This window comes from Macaca fascicularis, chromosome 11 (genome assembly GCF_037993035.2).
Source record: "Macaca fascicularis isolate 582-1 chromosome 11, T2T-MFA8v1.1".
NCBI lineage: Eukaryota > Metazoa > Chordata > Mammalia > Primates > Cercopithecidae > Macaca > Macaca fascicularis.
Genome location: NC_088385.1, coordinates 116,799,526 through 116,825,276, shown reverse-complemented (window position 1 = coordinate 116,825,276; position 25,751 = coordinate 116,799,526). Strand labels below are relative to the sequence as shown.

The following is a 25,751-nucleotide window of genomic DNA, read 5'->3' as shown; positions in this document are numbered from 1 at the left end:
CTGGAGCTGACGCAGGCCACCCCAGGACCCATGCTAAGATGGTGCAGGTGGGAGAGACCTCGGGACCAGAGTGTGAGCTGGTGGAGAAGGCGGCAGGACCCCAGGCTGTGCACCCTCTGCTGACCCCCAGGACACACCCACAGAGGGGCCTGGCAATCATTTGAGAATAGATGAATAGGAAGGTAGAATAGAAAAGTCTTGGCAATAAGTTGGAAGGTTGAAGTGGGGAGATAGACTTATGGGAGATGTGTTCGGAGTTCCCCGGCCCACATGACTACGAGAAAGATGGCGCCATTAGCAGATGCAGGGGACACCCCTGTGCAGACTTCCGGGAAGCCACCTGGTTCACTCAGTCAGAGCTGAGGTCGTTTCAGGACCCGCTGTGACCAGGCCCTCTATCAACTGCCTGGCCTCCTGCCCAATCCATCCCACACACCTGCTCCCTGCAGGCTGAGCTCCACTGCAGGCTGGAATGTTCTTCCTCCAGATTCATGTGACTTATTCCCTCACCTCCCGGGGCTCTGCTCACCTCTCACCCACTCACAGGCTTAACCCAGCTACCCGCTTAACATGCAGTCCCCTACCCTGCTCTGTCTTATCTTTTCCCACAGCACTCATCACCCTCAGTCATACAATATATATACTCTCTCATGCTGTTGGGATATAAACACCATGGAAGCAGGAATCTTTGTCTCTTTTCTAATATATCCCAAGCACCTAGAACACTGCCTAATGTTCAATGAAAATGTTGGAATGAAGGAATTAATGAAAGAATGAATAAAAGCAAAACATGAGTGAACGAGAGAAAGGCTTACAAGACAGGACAGACCTCCTTAGACAGTCATTGTCAGCATAGATGTGTAGCCCCACTGCCTGTTCTATTGGAAAATACTGACTTTCAAATTTTTTAAATAGGATAGTGACCCTACTTTTTTATGTTTTAGTTTTACATTACTCTCAGAGGCCTTAATTTGGTTTGACTAACTTTGCAATTCAGCTGGCTTGGTCAGAATTTGAAATTCTTGAGCTGTTAGTCTTTAATGTTCTCATCATCTCAGATTGTGAACGTTTTCCCCAATTTATTTTTAGAGCCTAGATTCAGATTTATCAGATGGACCAGTCACTGTACAGGAATTTATGGAGGTCAAAAACGCTCTAGTGGCTTCTGAGGCCAAGATACAGCAGCTAATGAAGGTGAATAACAACTTGAGTGACGAGCTGAGAATTATGCAGAAAAAGGTAACATGTTAATAAATGCCAGGACGGTTGATGCTTTAATCCCATAGTACAAGGAAGAATCTCAGGCACTGTGATGTGGTCCGAGGGAAGAAAAACAGTTATTGTAACAGCCTTAGAAATCTTTGGGCCAAGTTGTCTTTTTGAAGCAGGATGTACTTGGATATTTAAAATGAAATATATCCAGAGTAAGTTCCCCAGGGAGGAGAAACTTAACATCCTATTTAAGCATTTGTGCCCTTTAGAATAACCCTTGCACTATTCTGTGCTTCCTGGAAGCCTGGATGGCGCTTCATGGATGTGATTCTTCCCATTGCTAGGGAGGGATGATCATACCATGGAGACAGAGCCAGTGAGAGCCCCGGGCAGGGGCATGTTTATCAGCATTCAAACCCTGCTCCCACCCTGGCAGCCCTATCCCACATCCCCACCTTATTGCTTACCAGTGTTTACTACTAACTTGTATTATCCCCAGAGCCTACGGGAGGGCCTGCCACAGAGTAGGTTCTCAAAAAATAAGAAAAAACCATTTCATTTGTACTAGCAAGAGCTGCACACTGGTAAGAAGCAATCTCATTTGCTCAGCGTTTTCTCATTCATTACCTTTTGAGAGAATCAGAACCATCTGAATATATTAATCCCGGAAAGGAGTGTGGTTGATGGTAGCAAGGAATACCCTTAGTAGGAGGGGGATTGTGTATGCAACTCTTTGTGAGAAGGCTAAGTAAGGGCATTTGAAAAATTCCAAATTTTGCCCATGACTTTGTGGGTATCACTCCCATCGTTCAGTTCTAAAATGAGATTTGGACACTTAACCAGAAACAAAATGAAATATATGATCTATATATTTAGGCAGTCATTTGAGAAGTAAGGTTTTCAAATCATTTTCAAGACCTGAGGACATGGTACACTCCATGTGTACCTGGACTCTTTTCAGTGCTGCTTCCTAAAGGAAGGTCAAAGAACTAAAAAGGGGCCCATGCCCCTCTACTTACTAGGGAAGGAAATTGCTGTGCACTTTTGCCTGGGATTTGGTCTAGGATCCTTTTGATGTTGAGTTCTAGAGCATTTTTGAGACTTTTTGAAATACATGGCTCTAATGCCTGTAGTAGCAGGGAATGAAGAATGCTCAAGATGAGCCAGCCTTAAACAAACAGACACTTGTTCTGTGTCTCCCAGTCCTGTCTAGGGCTGCCGTGCAGCTGTAAACGAGACAGACCAAGAGCCCCTTTGTTATTACATACAGGACCTGTACTTTCTCTGCCTTCTTTGGAATATATTTTATTTAATGGATTATACTTTGTCCCATTAATTGGACTAATAATTTTGACCAGGTGACTATTTCTGAAACATGCTGATTTTGCCACTGTAAATCAATCTGTTGCACATCACCTTTTAAAATCTAATAATGCTTCTTTTAGTATTTTTGGAAATCAGAGAGAGCCTCATTATCTCTGAAAGCAAATGTCTTGAGCTTCTTTGAGAAATGCAAAGTGAAATTATCTGCTGTTGCTTATTGATTATCTCATCAATTCTTAGAAATGCTTTTGATTGGGGCCGAGCGCGGTGGCTCAAGCCTGTAATCCCAGCACTTTGGGAAGCCGAGACGGGTGAATCACGAGGTCAGGAGATCGAGACCATCCTGGCTAACACGGTGAAACCCCGTCTCTACTAAAAAGTACAAAAAAAAAATAACTAGCCGGGCGAGGTGGCAGGTGCCTGCAGTCCCAGCTACTTGGGAGGCTGAGGCAGGAGAATGGCGTGAACCCGGGAGGCGGAGTTTGCAGTGAGCTGAGATCTGGCCACTGCACTCCAGCCTGGGCGACAGAGCCAGACTCCGTCTCAAAAAAAAAAAAAGAAATGCTTCTGATTTCTGAAACTATTGAATTGTCTATAACTTTTTATTTTCCTTATACTCCTTCCAAATAAAGTGTAGCCTGGTTCTTATTAAGATAAACATCGTAAAAATTTATGTGAGGACATCTCTCTAAATACAGAGTACTAAAATTTTTTAAAAATTGAAACCAAGAACTTGTGCTCATGAGAACACATTCAGGCAAAATCCAAGCATGAAAAGTGTTAGGGTAAAGTTTCAGATGTGAAGGCTTTAACTAAAATACTGCCACAGAGGCTTTTTACACAGACAAACACGTGATTAGATGCACCAGTGCCCCATTGAGGGACATGTGTCAGTTACACGCCTCAGTCCTTGAACCTTGACCATTTCACTCTAGGCCCTGGGTTCTCTAATGAGTAGTTTCAACAGGCACTTCATTGCCTGTCTGTATCCTGGAATGTAGAAATGTTCAGGGCTGCTTTGTCACTTTGCAGCTGTTCTTTCCCTGGAAAGGGAATTGCAGATATTAGCTATACCCTGCCAGCCTTTGTGGGATAAAAGCAGTCTATCATTCTGTAATGGCTTGCTCTTCAAGGAAACAGAATGAGTGGTCTTTTTGGGGAAGAGGCAGTAAGTCACACTTTCGCAGCAGTTTGGCATGATTAATATAAAGTATATAGAATTTGTTTATTTAGCAAAGATGTATTGATTTTATTTCAAAGTTAGGTAAAGTTTTTAATATACATAAAGTTGACAAAGTAGCATGATTTGTATCTGATTTTTCACATTTAACAGTTGCTTGGAAAAGATGCTAATTAATGAAGAGGAGCAACTACTATTGGTGTATTTTTCACAGATTGGTGCTTTCTAAATAAAAATTTAAAGCAACTCCTAACATTGAATGGGTTTGCTACTGAAAAAGTAATGATCTTCTGGTGCAAACAGTTGCTCGTGGACTTAAACTTTGGCACTGGTGGGGAAATTGGTCAGATTTTACAATCTCTGTCAAAGAGTAGACAGCTGAACTCACACCACACCCAGCTTATAAAATGTCCATGGAAGATGAAGGCGCGCCAGAAGGGAAGGACCCTGCGCAGAATGGACGTGGTGAATGGTGTTTAAAATGCCAGATGCCAAAGAGTAACACGATTCCCTGCTGACCCCTTAACTCTAATCCATCCAGCACCATGGAGCAGCCTGCATGTGAGGAATGGAAGGAGCATTCAGGGCCTCCAAGTGACAGTCTCTAAAATGGGGTGGTGCCAGGCAGATTAGCATGTTCAAAGCTGACACCACTGAGGTCGTGTTTTTTGGGTGACAAAGCCAAAGGAGAGAAAGGCCAAATATTCCAGTCCTGGCTGAAAGATGATCACTCACCAGACGGAAGCAAGCGTGCTGCGTGGAGCATCCATGCGAAGATGTCGATTCCATAGATAATAGGTTTCCAGTTTTCTTTGTGATATGTTAATATAGCAAACTTACCATGATCCAGTTTTCTCTTTTTTTTTTTTTTTTTTTTTTTACAAAGTGCTGAATTGTTTGGAATATCAAGAGTATTATGTAATAAAAACTTGTTGATCATAATTTTTCTTGTTGGCTTTTTGGAAAGCAATAGCTGATCTGATTTTTCATAAGCTGAACTTCTGTCTTTCTTGCTTTGCAAAGCAACCCTCATCATCTTTGTGCTGCTTCCATGGTGTCTGCTGTCATTTTTGGCCTTTGCAAATTGCTCGGGGCTCATTTGAAAAGCAAGTTACCTAAATGATGTTTTAATGATCTCAAGCTCTTGCTTGAAACAACCTTAGAATAATCCAGTATACAGCTTGCCTGCAAACATTTCCCAGCCCACCATGACAAATTTTTAAGCGGTTAGACATTTTGTTTTGAGGAAGTCCAAACCACAACTTTTCCGCATTCAGAAATGAAGCTATTTAATTTGCTTACATGATGAAGGGAGTTGATTGTGTTTCACCCCATCCAGAAGAAAGGGTCTTTGTTTGTATTGGCTTTTTACTTTCAGCCCCGCTAGCTGTTATTGCCCTTATTGTTTAAAGCTGGTAGTTGTATTCATTTACTTGGTGTTTGCTTTTTCTGCTTGCTATAAAAAAACACAGTCCCACTGCCAAACATTTCTTTCAGCTTCAAACACTCCAGAGTGAAAATTCGAACCTCAGGAAACAGGCCACAACCAATGTATATCAGGTGCAAACTGGTTCTGAGTACACAGACACTTCCAACCACTCTTCCTTAAAGAGACGTCCGTCTGCCCGGGGCAGTAGGCCCATGTCCATGTACGAGACCGGATCAGGTCAGAAACCGTATCTCCCAATGGGAGAAGCGAGCCGCCCTGAAGAGAGCAGGACGAGACTCCAGCCCTTCCCCGCACACGTAAGTAATACCACTGGCGCTTCCGCTATTCACTCTGTGCAGCCTGACTACTCTGTTCCCTCTTCTGAACCTGCAGGTCCCCACACCTCTGCTTTGCCAAATTGGGCTAAGAGAGTTACCATTGTGTTTGCTGTATTAACATGTCCACAGATGCTTGCGATGTTCCCACAAGCACACAGGGCCATGGGCTGATGATTTCCTAACCAAGTTGGGGATTCTGGCTCTTGCCCGAACTGCTACTTTTTTTCTCCCCCACATCCGTGGCTATTTCTCAACCAGCCAGTGTTGGAACTTTTTTTGGTAAAGCTTCCTTCCTTCCCCACTTCCAAAAACAAAAGCAGATCATAAAGGTCACTCTCAGAAGGAAGTGTCGCCTTCTTGGAGCTAGACAGGGATGTGCCCCTTTAAGGACTGGAGCCCTTAGAATCCAAGATGGCTTTTCAGCTCCTCCTCAAGCAGGTGGCCTTGAGTCTGTGGCCCAGGTACCCAGGCAAGTCTGGAAGGCTCCAGGCCTCCGCAGCCTCTCCATGTGTGCTCAGTGTGCCTGCTAGGTTCGCTTCTGCATCCTGCTCCTCCCCCGTGGTGGGGGAAGTGTGGCTTTGTCATCTCAGAAAAGGAAATGTAATATTCTTCATCAGTCTTAGAAGCGCTGAATTCCAGAGATTGTGTTCTGCAGCACGTTTCTTACAATCTTATTTTGCATTGGGATACATACTGTGTTGTGAGATTTTCAAATATATTTATCCTGGATTACTTTATTATAAAAATATGTGTTTTGCCAAGATGTTACAGACATTTAAACTTTTTCACGTATGCTTTTTCGGAGAGTAGTATTTGTCTTTTTGAGTGTCAAAGTTTATTATTTCTTCAGTCAAATTTTACGGGAGTTTCCAAAAAAATTCTCAAGGTAGATGCATAGCAAGGACATGGTTTTGTAAATTAAACCCTAGTTTAATTTTGTCAATTTTCAGTGTGTTAAAATTACAATATTGTTTTACTATAATTGGGAGTCTATCATCTCAAATTCTTTTTAAGATATTTGGGTTTAACATTCTAAGGCAGTTGATTTGATAAATTTGATGTAATGGGAATGCCATTGAACTAAGTTAAGAATCTTTTTTTTTTTTTTTTTTTGAGACGGAGTCTCGCTCTGTCACCCAGGCTGGAGTGCAGTGGTGTAATCTCAGCTCACTGCAACCTTTGCCTCCTGGGTTCAAGCAGTTCTCCTGCCTCAGCCTCCTGAGTAGCTGGGACTACAGGCACATGCTCCCGCGCCTGGCTAATTTTTTTGTGTTTTAGTAGTAATGGGGCTTCATCATGTTGCCCAGGCTGGTCTCAAACTCCTGAGCTCAGGCAATCCGCCCACCTCAGCCTCCCAAAGTGCTAGGATTACAGGTGTGAGCTACCACGCCCACCCTAAGTTAAGAATCTTATTTTTGTATAGCTGAAGACAAAATTTAGGAAAATCAGCCTTTGTTATTTTTCAGTGTACTTTCTTATTTTAGAAAAAAATTAGAATATAAAGATATCATATCAAGAAGGACTATAACTGTACTAAAAATTAGATTGATAGTGTATAGCAACTTAGAATCATTTGTATAGTTTCTCATCTCACATCAGTCCTGACTGAAAAACAAATACGCATTTCATAGTATCCATTAACAAATTATTTACAAGTTTGACAAATTATGTTAGGTATTTCCCTTATGGAAAAGCAGCCTTATTAAATTCAGAGTAATTTCCAGGAGGTGTTTCACCAAGGGTTTAAACATCTCTGGGGTCCTGTCGCTGGTGGCCACTGAGATTGCACCCCTCACGTCACATAGTATGTGGTGTTCCAGGATTCTTTTACTGAAGCTGGCGAGGTGGTAGGTTTTTGGTCTGTTTTGTATTTTCCCGAGTGTGTTTCTCTTTCCCATTCCAGATCGGGAGGAGTGCGTTTGTGACCTCCTCTTCATCTCTGCCTTCCTTCCCCTCCACACTTTCCTGGTCGAGGGACGAAAGCGCCCGAAGGGTTAAGTACATTCTGAATGGTCTGCTCTCTGGAGGAGGGGCCGTGCTCCTGGGCTCTTTGTGCTTGGGCTCTGGCCCTCCTGTCCCTCGCTAACTGCCCTTCCGTCCTGCATGAGGCAGCGCTTCCTCCTGGTTTCTCACAGTGCATCAGGTGCACACTCGCGCACATGCACGCTCACCCATCGAGGGCGCCTACCTTTCTCTAACCCCACACTGCTCATATTCACGTCATATTTAACAAAGTTTGCAAATCACCCTACAGCATTTATTCTGAGCATACTGTCTTTTTAAACAACCAGAAAACTAGCTGGCTGCTGGTTAGATATTATAATAGGCCAAATCTGTTCAATTTGTTCAGGGCTACAGTTGTCATATTGAAACTGCTGTATGTGGACTCGCTGAAGTACTAAAATGTCATGCCTTTTTTTTTTTTTAAACCTGTGACACATTTTATGTCAGCACTACACTTGACAAACCAAGGTTTACAAGTCCCTGCATCTTGAATCAGAATTGTAACACCTTGTGGCATTGGATCTGTGCAAGCAGCTGTTAGCCTAAAGCTGTTCACTTGTACAGGTTGGTTAAACCCCACCTACTGGTGTATAATTTATGGTCTCAATAGCAGTGCATGATTCAGTTAAGCCCCTTTTAGAGTAGTCAGGCAGTAAGTATTAAGCAACTCCTCCATACACAGCGTTTTGGTAAGTCAATGAAAGGGTACTAAGGACTTAGGTGGCACAGCCCCTGCTCCCGAAGGCACTGTCGATTAAAAAATACTTTCATGCACAAAGAGTGGTACATGACTGCAACCTGGGAAAGCCGTGGAAAGAGCACAAGCTTTGAAAATCCATGTCCTAGTTCTGGCTCCATCTCTTTTTGAATGGAAGGGTAATGTAAGGTAAGAGGAGGAAGGTGGCTGTGGGTAAGGAACCACCTTTACAGGCAAGGTGGGGTTTGCACTGGGCCTTTGCCATTCCCTCCACACCTAGGAATGATGGAGAGCCTTTCTTTCCTAGTTCCAGTGGCATATGGATTATCAAGGCCCTTTCAGGATTGGTTTTTTTTTTTAAGAGACAGAGCCTCATTATGTTGCCCAGTCTGTAGTACAGTAGCTATTTACAGGCGTGGTCATAGCATACTGCAGCCTCAAACTCCTGGGCTCAAGCAGTCCTCCCACTTCAGGCTTCTGAGTAGCTGGGCCTACAGGCATGCGCCACCATGCCCTGACCCTTTTGGAATTCTTTACTTCACTTTCACAGTAGTCTATTAAGAATTCTCACTGAGTGCAGTGACTCGCACACTTTGGGAGGCCTAGGCGGGTGGATTGCTTGAGCCCAGGAGTTCAAGACCAGCCTCAGCAACATGGTGAAATTCTATCTCTACAAAAAATATAAAAAATTATCCAGGTGTGTTGATGCACACCTGTAGTCTCAGGTACTTGGGAGGCTGAGATGGGAGGATCGCTTGAGCCCACCATGAGAGATCGAGGCTGCAGTGAGCCATGATTTTGCAATTGCATTCCAGCCTGGACAACACAGTGAGACCCTGTCTCAAAAAAAAAAAAAAGCAATTATTGTACTAAAAAAAAAAAAAAGAATTCTTGATAAATTGGATTTAAAGTCTCAGCTGGGTGCAGTGGCTGTAATCCCAGCACTTTGGGAGGCCAAGGTGGGTGGATCACTTGAGCCCAGGAGTTTGAGACCAGCCTGTCCAACATGGCAAAACCCGTATCTACTAAAAAATACAAAAATTAGTAGGGGGTTGGCGCATGCCTGTAATCCCAGATACTCGGAAGACTGAGGCACGAGAATCAAGAATCCCTTGAACCTGGGAAGCGGAGGTTGCAATAAGCCGAGATTGCACCACTGCACTCCAGCCTGGACGACAGAGTGAGACTGTCTCAAAAAAAAAAAAAAAAAAAAAAAAGGTCTCCTGAGCAGTTCTGAAATTGAACTGTAATGTTTTCATTAAAATAGCCCAGATACAACTAAAGGACAGTTAGTGATTAAATACCTCATTAGAAATTTTGTAAGTCAAACCACTTTTGTCTACTGTGAAATTTTGTTTTTTAATTTGTATGGTAGCCTCCAAAATCATTGCAAGGACTGCTTGCTGAGATAGAGTTTTGTACAAAAATCATTTAAACTGATCACCCTGATTGTTCCTGACAGCTTCATCATGAGTTTAGATTTTTATGGCGTGTCTTTATTCAGAGAAAACTGTAAACCTATTAAATAAATTGAACCAGCACCAGCTATAAGGTAACCTTCCTATTAACAGCTTTGAGAGAGCAGCACTCTTAACCAATAGCTTTTGGCTCTGCATGTTTATAATAATTTTGATACATTAAATGCTGGCTACACTGAAATTCTGTACATATGCTTTTGTTGACAACGATGAAGGACTTAACTAACGTGTAAGTAACTGATTTCCTGGGTGGTTGCTGCTATATGTTGTTTTCCATACTTGAGAAACATTTACCGAATGCATTTATTAGGTATATGAGTCACTGCTCTTCTAAAATGTTTAAATGCAACTTGGTACTTCTGATCATTGAGGGTAATGCATTTGATTTGCGATTATCACATTTCATCGGGGAAGGCAAAAAGATTCATTATAAAGGCCAGGTGTGGTGGCTCATGCCTGTAATCCTAGCACTTTGGGAGGCCGAGGCAGGTAGATTCCCTGAGCTCAGTAGTTCAAGACCATCCTGGGCAACACATTGAAACCCCGTCTCTACTAAAATACAAAAAATTAGCCAGGCATGGCGGTGGGCGCCTATACTCCCAACTACTTGGGAGGCTGAGGCAGGAGAATCGCTTGAACCTGGGAGGCAGAAGTTACAGTGAGCCAGGATCGTGCCACTGTACTCTAACCTGGGCAACAGAACGAGACTCTGTCTCCAGATAAATAAATAAAAAAGATTCATTATAAATATGTAGAATTTTCTGGGTTTAATTCTGTTTCTAGTTTTCCACTGGAGCAGCTCTGGGCACATTTTTCAGTATAATTACGTAAATGCAAGTTTTTATCTATTGATATATGTGTATATGTATACACACACATACCTCTGTGTGGGTGTATATATAAAAACCAAAATAAAACTTAAAATTTAGTTGGGGCCAGGTGTGGTGGCTCACATCTATAATCCCAGCACTTTGGGAGGCCAAACTTGGAGGATCACTTGAGCTCAGGATTATGAGGCTAGGCTGGGCAACATAGTAAGACCTTGTCTCTACAAAAAAGTACAAAATTAGCCGAGCGTGGTGGCACATGCCCGTGGTCCCAGCTGCTCAGGAAGCTGAGGTGGGAGAATCGCTTGAGCCTGGGAGGTCAAGGCTGCAGCAAGCTGAGGTTGTACCACTGCACTTAGCCTAGGCGACAGAGTGAGACCCTGTCTCAAAAAGAAAAGAAAAGAAAAAAAAGTTGGCAGGGTGCGGTGGCTCACACCTGTAATCCCAGCACTTTTGGAGCTGAGGCAGGAAGATCACCGAGGTCAGGAGTTTGAGACCAGCCTGACCAACATGGTGAAACCCCGTCTCTAATAAAAATACAAAATTAGATGGGTGTGGTGGCGCATGCCTGTAATTCCAGCTACTCGGGGGGCTGAGGCAGGAGAATTGCTTGAACCTGGGAGGCAGAGGTTGCAGTGAGCTGAGATTACGCCATTGCACTCCCGCCTAGGCAACAAGAGTGAAACTCCACCTCAAAAAAAAGAGAAAAGAAAAAGAAAAGAAAAGTTAGGCATTCCCTGTGACAAGATAAGAAGGGTTTTGGGTTTTTTTCTTTCTTTTTGGTTTTCTAAGCTCATCTCTGGAAGACCACAGTGCTTGCCCATGATCTTCCTGCTATAGACTTCTAGGAGCCAAGCTCATTGACTGTTCATAAAGCCAGATCAAAACAAGGCAGCAAGAGAAGCAGAACTACTTATTGGTAGGAGATATAAACAAAGGAATCACCAAAGTTATAGATTCTACAGAAATTAGCTTTACAAACTCCCCATATGGCTCCAAGCCAACATTTAATCATTTGCCAAATGGATTTGAGTGGCTGCAGGATGCATGAGTTCATAGTGAATTTTAGGAGCCCACAGCAAGTGTCTTGTATTTGAGTGGCTGGGAACTAAACAGACCATGTGTGGAGGTGTGGATGGAAGAACTCAGCCGACAGAGAAGAGAACATGTGCCCTGGGAGCAGAAGGAGAGTCTATGGGGATAGCAAACAAAGTGTGGTGTGAATAAGGGGGACTCCTCCACATGGGTCCAGCTGCCTTGCCTGTACCCACCAGGTGTTATCAGTAAGAAGCAACAATCAGGCTTTACGTAGTTTTGTGGGGGGTTTTTTGGTTTTTTTATTTTTTTATTTTTTTTGAGTTAGGGTCTAGCTCTGTCACCCAGACTGGAGTACAGTAGTGTGATCTCATCTCACTGCAACCTCTGCCTCCTAGGCTCAAGAGATCCTCTCACTTCAGCCTCCCAAGTAGCTGAACTGCAGGTGTGCACTACCACACTTGGCTAATTTTTGTAGTTTTAGTAGAGATGACATTTCACCATGTTGCCCAGGCTAACCTCAAACTCCTGGCCTCAAGTGATCTGCCCACCTCGGCCTCCCAACGTGCTGGGATTACAGGTGCGAGCCACCGCACCTGGCCATGTAGACCTTCTTAAACCAACTTACTCAAAAGTAGCCATTCTTTTGGATAAAGCTATAGGGTTTCCATGTGTTTAAACAAAGCTCTTAGTTTACATCTGTGTCCTTAGCCACATTTTATTGCAGCATCAATAAAACTCTCTTAGTCACATGTTTTGATTAACTTGGATGAAATTCAAGAAGTAAAGCTAGAAATAGCTCACACTTGTATTTTATAAGGTAATTGGTTTAGGTTTTAAATTAGCCTCCACTGATTTCTGTTCCAAAGAAATTCTCAAGCATTATGGGTGAAATAAATACTGAGGGAAAATAACGTTCATGAAATACTCAGAACATAGTTCCCTTCGAAGGAATAAAGTCCCCTTCGAATTTCGTCACCCTAGAAGATCCTGTGTTTAGCAGTGCTGGCATTTGTTCAAAACATTTTTAGGATTCCTCTTTTGAATCTATATCCCATTTTTGATTGCCACAGTTGTACCGAATCTTTACATTTTAAGGGGTAGATTTGAGCCCAGGCATGAAATATTGGAGGTAGCAGGAGGCAGGAGACCTGGTGCTTGGTCCTGTTTTTCTGCAGACTTTGTGGCCTTTGGTGGGCCACGCAGCTTTTTTGGCCCTTCATTTTCTCATATGGGGTTCAATCAGATAATCTGAAGGTGACTTCCAATGCTGAAGGTCTGTGGTCATATAAGTGCCGGGATTTTTTTTGTTTGTTTCTGAGACAGGGTCTTAATCTGTTGCCCAGGCTGGAGTACAGTGATGCGATCATGGTTCAATACAATCTTGAACTCCTGGGCTCAAGCAATCCTCCCTTAGCCTCCTGAGGAGCTGGGACTACAGGTGTATGCTACCATGCCTGGCTGTTTTTTTTTGTTTTGTTTTTTTTGTTTTTTTTTGTTTTTTTCTTTGTTTTTTGTTTTGTTTTGTTTTGTTTTTTGTTTTGTTTTTTGAGACGGAGTCTCACTCTGTTGCCCAGGCTGGAGCGCAGTGGCCGGATCTCAGCTCACTGCAAGCTCCGCCTCCCGGGTTCACGCCATTCTCCTGCCTCAGCCTCCCGAGTAGCTGGGACTACAGGCGCCCGCCGCCTCGCCCAGCTAGTTTTTTGTATTTTTTAGTAGAGACGGGGTTTCACCGTGTTAGCCAGGATGGTCTCGATCTCCTGACCTCGTGATCCGCCCGTCTCGGCCTCCCAAAGTGCTGGGATTACAGGCTTGAGCCACCGCGCCCAGCCTGTTTTTTTTAATGTTTTTTGTTTGTTTGTTTGTTTTAATGTTGCCCAGGCTGGTCTCAAACTCCTAGCCTCGAGCAATCGTCCTGCCTCAGCCTCCCAAAATACAGGGATTACAGGCGTGAGCCACCACACCCTGCCTGTATTTTAACTACATCTCATTATGTTATAAATTTGAGAACTAAATGAGGGTGTGTTGCTTTGCATGTCTGTTAGTTTGTACCAAGGATGTGATTATGGAGTAGCCACTGAGCTAAGAAGAAAATGGTGCAAAGAAGGAAAGAGGCCATTTCTGGATCCAATGTTCATCTTTTACTGAATTTTCACTAGAGAGTTGGCCCCTGTCCCAAATGAGATTTGAGATGTGAAGGCCAATAGCCTAATAGGTAACAGTTCCTAGGGAAGACTCCTGAGAAGGGTCTCATGTTACCAACTTATGAGGGTCCCTCTTCTTTCTTGTAGGCATCCAGGCTGGAGAAGCAGAACAGCACACCTGAGAGTGACTACGACAACACTCCCAACGACATGGAGCCAGATGGCATGGGGTACATCCACAGGATGAGCGTGCCAGGGGAGGGGCCCCCAGGGCCAGCAGAAGCAGTTCACCACACACACCCCTTCTCTCTATTTTCAGACTCATAAAGTCTTAAAATATTCAAGTATATGCTCATAGTTTGCATGTCTTGTCATCTCACATTATTGCTGAAAGGTCTTTTTCTTTGTACCAGCATGTTATGTGTCTTTAGCTGTCTGTAGTGTGTTTAAAGTCATTACCCCACTTCATCACGAAGACAACACTAGGTTACATTCTGCATTTGTACCCAAGGAATTGGCTCACCTGGGAATGGCTTTATAACCACACGCTCTCCCCGGCCCAGGTATTTCCCTCCCTTTTCCCCTCCTTCACCCTTCCCATGAGAGCAAACACTTCCAGCCCTATGGTAGAGTGAAATAGCCCATTTTAGAGCCTTACCGTGAGTCTCCTGCTAGACAGGATAAAGGAAATGACGAGACCAGCCTGCTCATGCATTTAGCTGGTGCATACAAAGTGGCTCCTAGAAGCAGAGGAGCAGCTAATAAGCACCTGCTGTATTTAACTGCATCTTTAATGTTCACAGGTCAAGCCGAAAGGGACGGCAAAGAAGTATGGTGTGGCCAGGTGATGGCTTGGTACCAGACACAGCAGAACCCCACGTGGCCCCAAGCCCCACTCTCCCTAGTACCGAAGATGTCATCAGGAAGACTGAACAGATCACCAAAAACATACAGGAGCTCTTAAGAGCAGCCCAAGAAAATAAACATGACAGGTAAGCAGGACTGAAGACCCTGCTTTGGCAGAGCATGTGTTATGCGCCCAGAAAGGGATGATGCCCACATTCCCAATGGCAGCTATTCCCAATGGCAGCTGTTCCTTGCATGCTGACTTCAAGGTCATTGAAAACCTAAGTCTACATTAACAGGCTTAAGAACAATGTCAATTTTGGTTTGGTTTGTTTTGTTTGATTTACGTGGTATTTTCTTTTTTTTCATCTTGTTATGAAGCTCCGAAAATAAGTGCTTCTAGAAATAGGATTGTGGCATAGTTAGGGTGGCGACAGTGCTAATTCTAGGTAGAGGGGGAAAGGGGCTACCTTAGGGACAAGGCTGCTGACACAAAAGGTATCCTGGGCTGGGCACACTGGCTCACGCCTGTAATCCCAGCACTTTGGGAGGCCGAAGCAGGTGGATCACCTGAGGTCAGGAATTTGAGACCAGTCTGACCAATATGGTGAAACCCTACGTCTACGAAAAACACAAAAATTAGCCAAGCGTGGGCAGCATGTGCCTGTAGTCCCATCTATTCCGGAAGCTGAGGCAGGATAATTTCTTGAACCCTGGAGGCAGAGGTTGCAGTGAACCAAGATCATGCAGCTGCACTCCAGCCTGGGCAACACGAGCGAAACTCTGTCTCAAAGTAAATAAAGTTGATCTCATCATCACCCAAATCCATCCCTGCGCATGAGAGAGGAGGCTGCTTACTCTGACCAGCAGCACGTCTTGTAGTTAATTCTTACCCGGAGGAAGGGAATGGCTCTTGCTCCAACTTAGCCTTTTGTTCTTTGAGAGTGAATTCTCTAAGAACTTCCAGTGAGTTGGCCGGGCGCGGTGGCTCACGCCTGTAATCCCAGCACTTTGGGAGGCCGAGGCGGGCGGATCACGAGGTCAGGAGATCGAGACCATCCTGGCTAACACGGTGAAACCCCGTCTCTACTAAAAATACAAAAAATTAGCGGGGTGTGGTGGCGGGCGCCTGTACTCCCAGCTACTGGGAGGCTGAGGCAGGAGAATAGCGTGAACCCGGGAGGCGGAGCTTGCAGTGAGCCGAGATCGCGCCACTGCGCTCCAGCCTGGGCGACAGAGCGAGACTCCGTCTCAAAAAAAAAAAAAAAAAAAAAAAAGAACTTCCAGTGAGTTGCAAACTGCTTGGGGTAACATCCTAGCTTCCCATGGTTGGCAGGATGTAGACACTCATAAAACATTAGCTAAACCAGCAGAATTCAGTCAAACCCAAGAACAATCTCATTCTTTTCATTAGGTCAGCAAAGTTTAGGACTTCAGTGAAGAACTTTCTTCATGCCTTGCATGAGAAAAAAGTGTTTAAGGGATGCTGTGCTGTTTACTCTTCTCTCTGTTTTCTTCTTCCACACAGACATGCATCTGGGCCTTTGTATTCCCTTTTGTAGTCCTGGCACTACTGGGTCAACCTCCCCTTTCTCCTTTTTTATATGGCTCACACATCTCCCAGTGTCCTTACTTCCCACTAGGAAAGAGGGGAATAAGCCATGTTTATTGAAAGATAAGAGTTAGTCTTTTGGAGGGACTGCTGGAAGCTCCTCAGAGAAAAAGAGAAACCCGCATAACTTTTTAGCCTCCTTTGATAACAACTGTCTAATCATTTGGCTTCTTCCTCCTTTCCCAGGCATCCTCTTCATACCACATCTTTTGGACATAATTGATTACAGAAAGCAGTGTCCCATGGCTTTCCAAAGGCCGTTTTTTTGTTGTTGTTGTTTTTGTTTTTTTGTTTTTTTTTGAGACAGAGTCTTACTCTGTCACCCAGGCTGGAGTGCAGTGGCATGATCTCACTCACTGCAACCTCTGCCTCCTTGGCTCAAGTGATTCTCCTGCCTCAGCCTCCCGAGTAGCTCGGATTACAGGCGCCCACCACCATGCCTAGCTAATTTTTTTGTATTTTAAGTACAGACAGTTTCACTATGTTGGCCAGGCTGGTCTCGAACTCCTGATCTCAAGTGATCTGCCCACCTCAGCCTCTCAAAGTGCTGAGATTACAGGCTTGAGCCACCATGCTTGGCCAAAGTTTTTGACAGCGTTTAATGTAATGATGATTCAATAACACTTCCTTCCTAAGCACTGTGACTCCGTTTGTCAATGTGCTTCGCTTTTCATTTCCTCTAGTTCAGAAGTGCTGTGCTTGTATTTCAAACTAAAACGTGCTTGCCTTATGTTGCTGTCGTTGTCAAAAATATAAATATCTGCCCTGAGGCCATTTCTGGCTTCAAAGATGCAATATGGTGCTTGGTACAATTTGGGAAGTTTCTTTTTTTTTTTTCCTTTCTTTGTTTAAAGTGTACAAATCCATTCAACAACACATACCATGATCTGATTTCCTTTTTTTTTAACACCATGAGAGAATGATGCAGAGGTTTTAATCATTAGCTCATTCTTTTGGTTTAAAACCATAATTGGTCTAGAGAATTTATATTTCATAAATTGTTCAATGCTATACTAAAATTTGTGGATACTTAGATACCCGAGATGCTTTTATTTATAATCTTGAATTGTACAAATTAAACCCATGCCTTTTTCTCGTTTTCTCTTCTTGATCCATGTAAGCAGCCCCAGCCCCTGACATTCCTGAAGTCTGGTCTCCTGGGCCTCCAGCCTCACTCCTGCCCTCACACAGACATATATACGATTCAGGGATTATGACATACTATGCACGAAAACCTTTTTGAGGAAAGATACCAATGTGAATGAAGTTGTGAACGTGGACTCCTGTTAGAGGAGGAGGAGAAGGGCTTCCTCATTAATCTGGGTGTGCTTGCTTTTCTGTCTTGTCGAGGACTTCCCCAAATAGTTCATAATGAGTGAGCTTTTGAGAGATGGCCTTAGGAAAGATTCCTTCTCTGTAGCAGGAGGAAAGGGTGAATCGTATTTCTCAAAAATGAAACCATAACCAACAGAATATAAAACTCTTCACTGGCCAGGCACGGTGGCTCACGCCTGTAATCCCAACACTTTGGGAGGCTGAGGCGGGTGGGTCATAAGGTCAGGAGTTGGAGACCAGCCTGACCAACATGGTGAAACCCCATCTCTACTAAAAATACAAAAATTAGCCGGGCATGGTGGCGCAAGCCTGTAATCCCAGCTACTCAGGAGGCTGAGGCAGGAGAATTGCTTGAATCCGGGAGACGGAGGTTGCAGTGAGCCGAGATTGCACCACTGCACTCCAGCCTGAGTGACAGAGCGAGACTCTGTATCAAAAAAGAAAACTCTTCAGTGTAGTTCTCAGTCACTGTGATATTAACACACAGTTTATTACTATGCATGATACACGTGACAGCTGTGGACATTGCTTTTTTCTCTTTCTGAAATCTGTGTGACCAGATGGGTTGTTGCCCCTTCATATTTACAAGTTAACTCCTTATACGTTGGAACTTTTGTTATTACATGGTTTATGATTGTAATTGTTCACAAAGGTAAAAGTCAAGATTTCCCATGAAGGCATTTTTGGATAATGTAAACATTTTCTTGAAATGTAATGGTTTAATTTAAAATGTAGGCAGTCTTTTTTTTTTTTTTTTTTTGAGATGGAGTCTCGCTCTTGTCCCCTAGGCTGGAGTGCAGTGACATGATCTTGGCTCACTGCAACCTCTGCCTCCCGTGTTCAAGTGATTCTCCTGCTTCAGCCTCCTACTCTGGAATTACAGGCATGTGCCACCATGCCCAGCTAATTTTTTTGTATTTTCAGTAGAGATGGGGTTTCACTATGTTGTTCAGGCTGGTCTCAAACTCCTGACCTCAGGTGATCTGCCCACCTCGGCCTCCCAAAATACTGGGATTACAGGCGTGAGCCACTATGCCCAACCAACAGTTTTAATTATAATAGTTTTGAAACCAGATTTATTACAAAGGTGAAGTACATAAGTTGCTTATGACAATCTATTCAGAAGCCAACTTCATGGTTTAAAAAATGGGGAAAGGGCCGGACACTGTGGCTTACACCTGTAACCCCAGCACTCTGGAGGCTGAGGCAAGAGAATCACTTCAAGACAAGGCTGGGCAACATAGTGGGACTCCTCTACAAAAAAATATTTTAAAATCAGTCGGGCATGGCGGCGCATACCTGAAGTTCCGGCTATTGAGAGGCTCCAGTTCTAATTTTAAGGATTTTTTTCAGTCCTTTATTTTTCTCTTCTGTGGCCTTTTGCATGGAAATCCTTTCTCTTTCTAGAAATCAGGATGATGAAACACATGAGAAGTCGACATGAGGAGGGGTGAATTATGCTTCTATACTGTTGTGTGGCCTTACCTGATCAGGAGTGTATGTTGCCATATTTCATACCTGGAGACTTTTCAGCAGATTGAACTTTCAGGAAGCAATGGGAGTCCTGCTTTATAACCATGTGCCCTCTGGTGGTGTGGGATGCACAGCTGGCTGGCTGCAGCACAGCCCCTTCATGAAGGGAATATAAACACAATCTGTCCTAGCACTTGAGTACTCTTTGCCTCCGAATCATTTTTACTGTCATTGAGTAACTTCTTCAATATTCTTGCAGTTATATTCCCTGCTCAGAGAGGATACACGTAGCTGTTACAGAAATGGCAGCATTATTCCCCAAAGTAAGTCACTTGCTACTCACTTGGTTTAAATCCTTTTAAATGAACAGCAAGAAATTCTTTATGACCTGTATATTATATTAGCTTTTTTGTAGCATATGCAGTTTTAAAATATGCAGTCGTATAGAGCTTTGAAATATTTTTGTTCCGCATGAATGCTGATTTAATAAAACAAGGACCTACAAGTCATGTGCTAAAAGGCAAATTTAAAAATTTTTAAATTTATAGGATTTTCTGGAATATTGTACCCACATGGATTAATATTTTTCAAAAACTACCTCAAAATACCACATACTACTAAAATTACCCTGCAGGCACTTTGACCTTTGAATCAGAATATTTCAGCATCTCTTACGCTGTGGGCTGTGATGCTTGGAGTGTGTAAAGCACCCCATTGAGAAAGGGCAGGACCAAACTGCCTTTCACTCCGGGAGCAGCTTGGTTTGCTTTAGAAGAATGTTTGTCCCCTGGTTTTGGATGTCTGCCCTGCAGTTCAGGGTAAACGGTTGTCTTCTTCCTTTTAGAAACCCAAGTCTGACATGGTGAGGACTTCCCTTCGCTTACTGACATCCAGTGCCTACCGATTGCAGTCAGAGTGCAAAAAGACCCTCCCAGGGGACCCCGGCTCCCCCACAGACGTCCAGCTGGTCACTCAGCAGGTCATCCAGTGTGCGTACGACATCGCCAAGGCTGCCAAGCAGCTGGTCACCATCACCACCAAAGAGAACAACAACTGACAAGGGCAGGGTGCCGCCTCCTCTGTTTTCTAGGCTTTATAAAGTCCAATTTCAAATTCAGACACAGAACTCTTCAGATTTCTACAAAAAGAAACATTTAATGATGGTTTAAAACTTTTTAAAAGAAAACTCAGTATTATTTTTGCATGTTTTCTAACCAATTTTCAACTATTTAACCCACTTGCCTTATTTTGTGCCTCTTTGCTGGTTTAGTTTCTGATGTTCGGTTGTGTTGTCAATAACTGTCGAGTTGATCACATACATCCAAAAGAATAGTTTCATTGTCTAAAGTTTGTGAAAACTTTTCCATCCCTTAAAACTCCCTGCCTATGGCTAAAACTATAAATGAAATTTTTCATAAAACATTTTCTTGAGAGAGTTCGGTTTAAAAAACAAAAAATCAACATCATTTGTTCCCTACCAAGCATCGTGCAATAAGTGAATTTCCTGGCCTACTCAGAATCTCTAAGCTTGGGGTATCTCCAAGCATGTATGTAGAGAAAGAACTTTGCCACTTTTTAAAACTAGTGTCACAGTCTCTCTTGGGAGGAAACAATGAATTGATCCATTTCTTCTCAGTGTTTTACCCTGCTAAATGTTTTGTTATTTAATGTTGTTATCTCAAGTTCCTATCTCTTGATATTTTCTTGTCATCTTGAAGGCCCCATGGAATGAGATAAAGCATTGACCCGCCACGGGACGTCTCGTGAAGCCATGTTCAGGGTAGGAGCTCCACGCACATCACCACCCATTGTCAGGTGCTCTCCCTCATCCCTGTAAGCCAGGCAGTTTGTTCAAAACCCGCAGCAAAGAGAAGCGTCAGTCTAACACGCCAGAACTCATTTTGTGCCACCCATTCAGGTATCACTACCGTGAACTGTAGGGAAAAGAAATCACCTATTCCCTGACGTTGTGTTGCACCTTTCTTCCAAAAGTCAGCTTGCCTCTCTGACCACTTACAGTTTTCTCAGATGACTTGCTTCACATTTTTCGTCATCTTTAAGGACTTCTTATAAGGAAAGATGTATCGTAGTCATCTGAGTTAGTTTCTCCTCCATCACCTCATGAGTACTTAAAAATTAGACATCAACGGCCGGGCGCGGTGGCTCAAGCCTGTAATCCCAGCACTTTTGAGAGGCCGAGGCGGGCGGATCACGAGGTCAGGAGATCAAGACCATCCTGGCTAACATGGTGAAACCCCGTCTCTACTAAAAATACAAAAAAAAAAAAAATTAGCTGGGCGTGGTGGCAGGTGCCTGTAGTCCCAGTTATTTGGGAGGCTGAAGCAGGAGAATGGCAGGAACCCAGAAGGTGGAGCTTGCAGTGAGCCTAGATCGCGCCACTGCACTCCAGCCTGGGCAACAGAGCAAGACTCCGTCTCGGGGGAAAAAAAAAAATTAGACATCAACTTTCAAGAATTCCTTAGAGAGTGTGCTTTCAGCTGGCTGCCTGCTATCCCAAAGCTCTGAAAGAGTAAGGTTGAAGTGCTGGAACATGCTCAGATTGTTTTTTAGTTACTAAAAAGCCCCTTCTTGTTCTGAATGTGAAAGCTCTTCCCATTCCTGCTTACTGCAGCCATTCTGTGTGTGTGGTTCAGACGCTGGCCTAGGGCTGGTGATGTGGATGAGTGAAGGGAGCCAGGTACATGGCAGTAGGGCAGAGGGGACTACAGGGAGCCCATGGCCCACCCGGTAAGGGCAGTAGCCCCCAGCTCTACTCCTGTTGCCATGTGGAAAAGTGGGCCTAGGATGGCCACAGCTTTGATTTTTCAAGAGACAAGAAACCTAGATTTTTTTTTGGTGCCATCTCTCCATTTATAAATGCTGGCAACCAATTTGAACATTTTCAGAGGCCATGTGCAGGTGAGCTGTGTCCTCTAGGCTGACAACTCACAGTCCCCACCCCAGGGCCCTGTAAGCTGTGCAGTGTGAAGGCCTGGCTTCCCCAGACACACCTGGAGCAGCCTCTGAGTCTTACCCATAATGGAGCCGGCCTACCCTGTGTGTTATGTTGCTGTCGCTCCTGTTTTTACCCATATGTTCTGTCCCATAGTGGTCATTCACACATGTGAAGAAGACACAAGAATCAAAGTACAAGTTGCCTCAATACATGCTAATAACTAAGCCTCTATTTTCACAGGACTGATTCACGCACACCTTTATAGCTTGACCGTATGCTGTCATGAAAGTAGCACCCCGACGGTGCTTGCTTTACTAAGTCACCGTGTGTGGATGCTTTTGTTGCGTTTTGCTACACTGTGAGTAGCATGGGAAAAGGGTCCACATCTCCAGAAGACTCTTCCACTTGTTTGTCCCACAGCCCTAAGTGCCACATTGCTGTTGGTTGCTCCTGGGATGCCTTCTAGAAGGGGGCCTCCTACCTGAAGTGCAGGCGCCATCTGATAGCCTTTTCTGCAGGCTTCGTGTACTTAGCTGATCCTCCTTTTTCTTGCAAACCCCTGCCCCTGCTGTCCCAGGGAGGACGGGTCCTGTAGGGGCTTCTGTAGAGGCTTCTGGGAAATGAGCTGTCTGCAGGAGGTGAAGCAGTGTTTTCCTTGGAACGTTTGAGGACCTGCAATAGAGGATGTTGTCTTTATGGCCCTAGAGAAAGTCAAGGAACATGGGGACCAACGAAGCACTTCCAGTTATAAGAATATCTCAGAAGAGTGCTCGGTTAGCCCACGGTGCCAAAACTCCAAACAGAAGTTCCCCGGTGGAATGATGCGGCCATTGGAGGGCTGCAGGTCGTCCTCTCCCTATGTACCCCGCCCATTTCCTGAGCCTCATCTGAGATCTGGTGTCAGAGTTCTCTGCTCCTGTTGGCAAATCGCACCTTGTCTGAACATTTGTTCCAGCCACCTTTTGCACATGGATTCCGTACCTTGCACTAGCAATGTCTACCTTCGGTAACATCGTTTTGTTCACCCTGTATTCTCAATGATCCCTTCCTCCCCATATCTCACCCTTCCCCCGAAGCCGATAGGGCAGAGGTGCACTTTATGAAACTGGCACTTGGCTGAACAGAAGGAAACAGCTGTACCCCTAAGCTCCTTTCACAGAAATTGTCATCTACCTTGGAATGCAAATAGTTCTTATTTGCCAAAGAACAGTGAATTGGGCCCAAAGATCAAACACAGCATTTCACGTAATTGGAATTCTAAATGCACAACTCAGGAGCTGTGCACGGCTCCTCAAACGATTCAGTTGCAGAATCGAGAGCAAAACTCACCTGTTTTTGTCCTCAGTGGCACCCATGAGCTTTCCAATAGTATAATTTTCTTTCTTTCCTTGTCCTGGTTGAAGGTAACGTGTGTTCCTAGAAAAGAAAATGCTGCATAGGAAAACTGAGATGCCTTTTATTCTAACGTGTTTGATCCCTGTCACTCATTATTCTGTACTTTTTATTGTACATTCTATTCCTGTAATTATTGTGCCCTTTAAGTGTTGTAAAATCGTTTTGGAATTTGTGCCTGGTAGTTATGCAATAAACAGGCTCTACAAAGGTGTTTGTGGTAATGCTGTGCTCCCCATCACTTAGCTGATGTTTCCAGATACTCTGTAAAAGGTCTGAGGAAATTCTCCCAAAACGCCATTATTAGTGAGATGCAGTGTTTCATATGCTTTGGGGCTCCAGCAGTTTTACAGTAATGACTATCTTTTTCTTCCTCTGTGCTTAGCAAATAGCTTTCTTTTTTTTGAGATGGAGTTTCACTCTTGTTGCTCAGGCTGGAGTACAATGACATGATCTCGGCTCACCGCACCCTCCGCCTCCTGGGTTCAAGTGATTCTCTTGCTTCAGCCTCCGAAGTAGCTGGGATTACAGGCATACGCCACCATACCCGGCTAATTTTGTATTTTTAGTACAGACGGGGTTTCACCATGTTGGTCAGGCTGGTCTTGAACTCCCGACCTGAGGTGATCCACCCGCGTCGGCCTCCCAAAGTGCTGGGATTACAGGTGTGAGCCACCGCACCCGGTGCAAATAGCTTTCTTTAAACCCTGCATCAAGATGTTAGTTCCATGCATCTTATAATGTATTTATTCCCTAAATTTAACTTTTTTTTTCTTTTGGAGAGAGGTTCTCACTCTGTCACCCAGGCTGGAGTGCAGTGGTATGATCTCAGCTCACTGCAACCTCCATCTCCTGGGTTCAAGTGATTCTCGTGCCTCAGTCTCCCAAGTAGCTAGGATTACTGGCATGCGCCACCACCCCTAGCTAATTTTTTTGTATTTTTAGATATGGGGTTTCAACATGTTACCCAGGCCGGTGCGAACTCCTGGCCTCAAGTGATCCACCCACCTCAGCCTCCCAGAGTGCTGGGATTACAGATGTGAGCCACTGTGCCCAGCCCCAACTTTAATTTTTTAAATGCCGTGAAAGCCAGCCCAGCACAGATGCCCTCACTTCTTCCTAACAGGTGATGGGGTCCTGACTTGAGTTCAGTGCTTTTTTTTTTTTTTTGAAATGGAGTTTTGCTCTTATTGCCCAGGCTAGAGTGCAGTGGTGCAATCTCGGCTCACTGCAGCCACCACCTTCTGATTTCAAGTGATTCTCCTGCCTCAGCCTCCCAAATCTCTGGGATTACAGGTGCTTGCCACCACACCCAGCTAATTTTTTTGTATTTTTAGTAGAGATGGGGTTTCACCATGTTGGTCAGGCTGGTCTCAAACTGCTGACCTCGTGATCCATCTGCCTCAGCCTCCCAAAGTACTGGGATTACAGGCGTGAGCCACCGCGCCCGGCAAGTTCAGTGTCTTGAAACCACTGGTCTTTTGTATTATTATTTTCAGAGAAAGGCCCTCTGTGCAGGTTCCTAGGGGAAACTGGTATAGATTTGCATGGGGGTTCATCAGGGCTGCCCATGGTCACCAGTGATTGTTCTCTGGTTAGGTGACTTGGGACTCTTCTCCCAAATGGAAGAAGGGTGGGGTAGGGCCTGAGCACCACGGGTGCTTTCCAAGTGAGAAGTCGGAAAGACGCCACGTCCTCCCTGTGATCCCGCTTGTCCAGGGGACGTCTCTGCAGGCTTAGGACCAGTGGCTCACACAGCTCACACCCAGAGCAACCTCCTCAGGCAGGAGGCTCAAAAGAGTCAGCAGCAGGCTTCCTGGAACCCTGGCAGGCTCACCAGGCCGAGCCCCTATAGTCTGGTTCAGCAGCTCTGGGGTGGGGCCCAGGAGTAGGCATTTCTAACAGGTTCCAGGGACCACACTCTGCGAAGTTCTGCTGTGGACCATTTCCAGGCCTTTCCCACCACACAGCTCCTTGGCTTCTGCTTTTACACATGTTTTAGTGTAGGAGAGTCATGTAATTTTAGCTGACATTTCCCCTGCACCAGGCACTGTGCTGAGTTCTTTTTTTTTTTTTCTTTTTTGAGACAGAGTCTGTTGCCCAGGCTGGACTGCAGTGGCGTGATCTCAGCTCATCACAACCTGTACCTCCCGGGTTCAAGCAGTTTTCCTGCCTCAGCCTCCCAAGTAGCTGGGACTACAGGTGCATGCCACCATGCCCGGCTAATTTTTTTTTTTTTTTAATAGAGACGGGGTTTCTCCATGTTGGCCAGGCTGGTCTTGAACTCCTGACCTCATGATCCGCCCACCTCGGCCTCCCAAATTGCTGGGATTACAGGCGTGAGCCACCACGCCCAGCCTGTGCTGAGTTCTTGACACATATTCATTCATTTCATCCTCACTACAGCCGGATGAAGTGAGTGTTTCTTCCATTGTTCAGATAAGGAAGTTTATAGCCCAGGAGGCCGAGC

The 25,751-nt window shown here is 44.5% G+C and overlaps 1 protein-coding gene across 26 annotated transcripts in view; it reads left to right on the top strand.

Annotated features, from left to right (window-relative positions):
• Positions 1–23,491, top strand: part of GIT2 (GIT ArfGAP 2) — a 68,223-nt gene extending 44,732 nt beyond the window's left edge. For 4 of the 26 annotated variants that reach the window (XM_074007758.1, XM_065524787.1, XM_005572208.4 and 1 more), the window contains 7 exons: positions 1,090–1,239; positions 5,213–5,461; positions 7,386–7,475; positions 13,815–13,897; positions 14,471–14,659; positions 19,193–19,256; positions 19,778–23,491. In XM_074007758.1, the coding sequence (XP_073863859.1) occupies positions 1,090–1,239; positions 5,213–5,461; positions 7,386–7,475; positions 13,815–13,897; positions 14,471–14,659; positions 19,193–19,256; positions 19,778–19,990 (1,038 nt within the window). In that variant the 3' untranslated portion in view covers positions 19,991–23,491. Of the gene's footprint in view, positions 1–1,089; positions 1,240–3,868; positions 4,658–5,212; positions 5,462–7,385; positions 7,476–13,814; positions 13,898–14,470; positions 14,660–19,192; positions 19,257–19,777 lie in introns of those variants that run through there. The other 22 variants (XM_074007761.1, XM_074007760.1, XM_074007755.1 and 19 more) reach the window with 10 other exon arrangements.
• Positions 23,492–25,751: the final 2,260 nt, after the last annotated feature.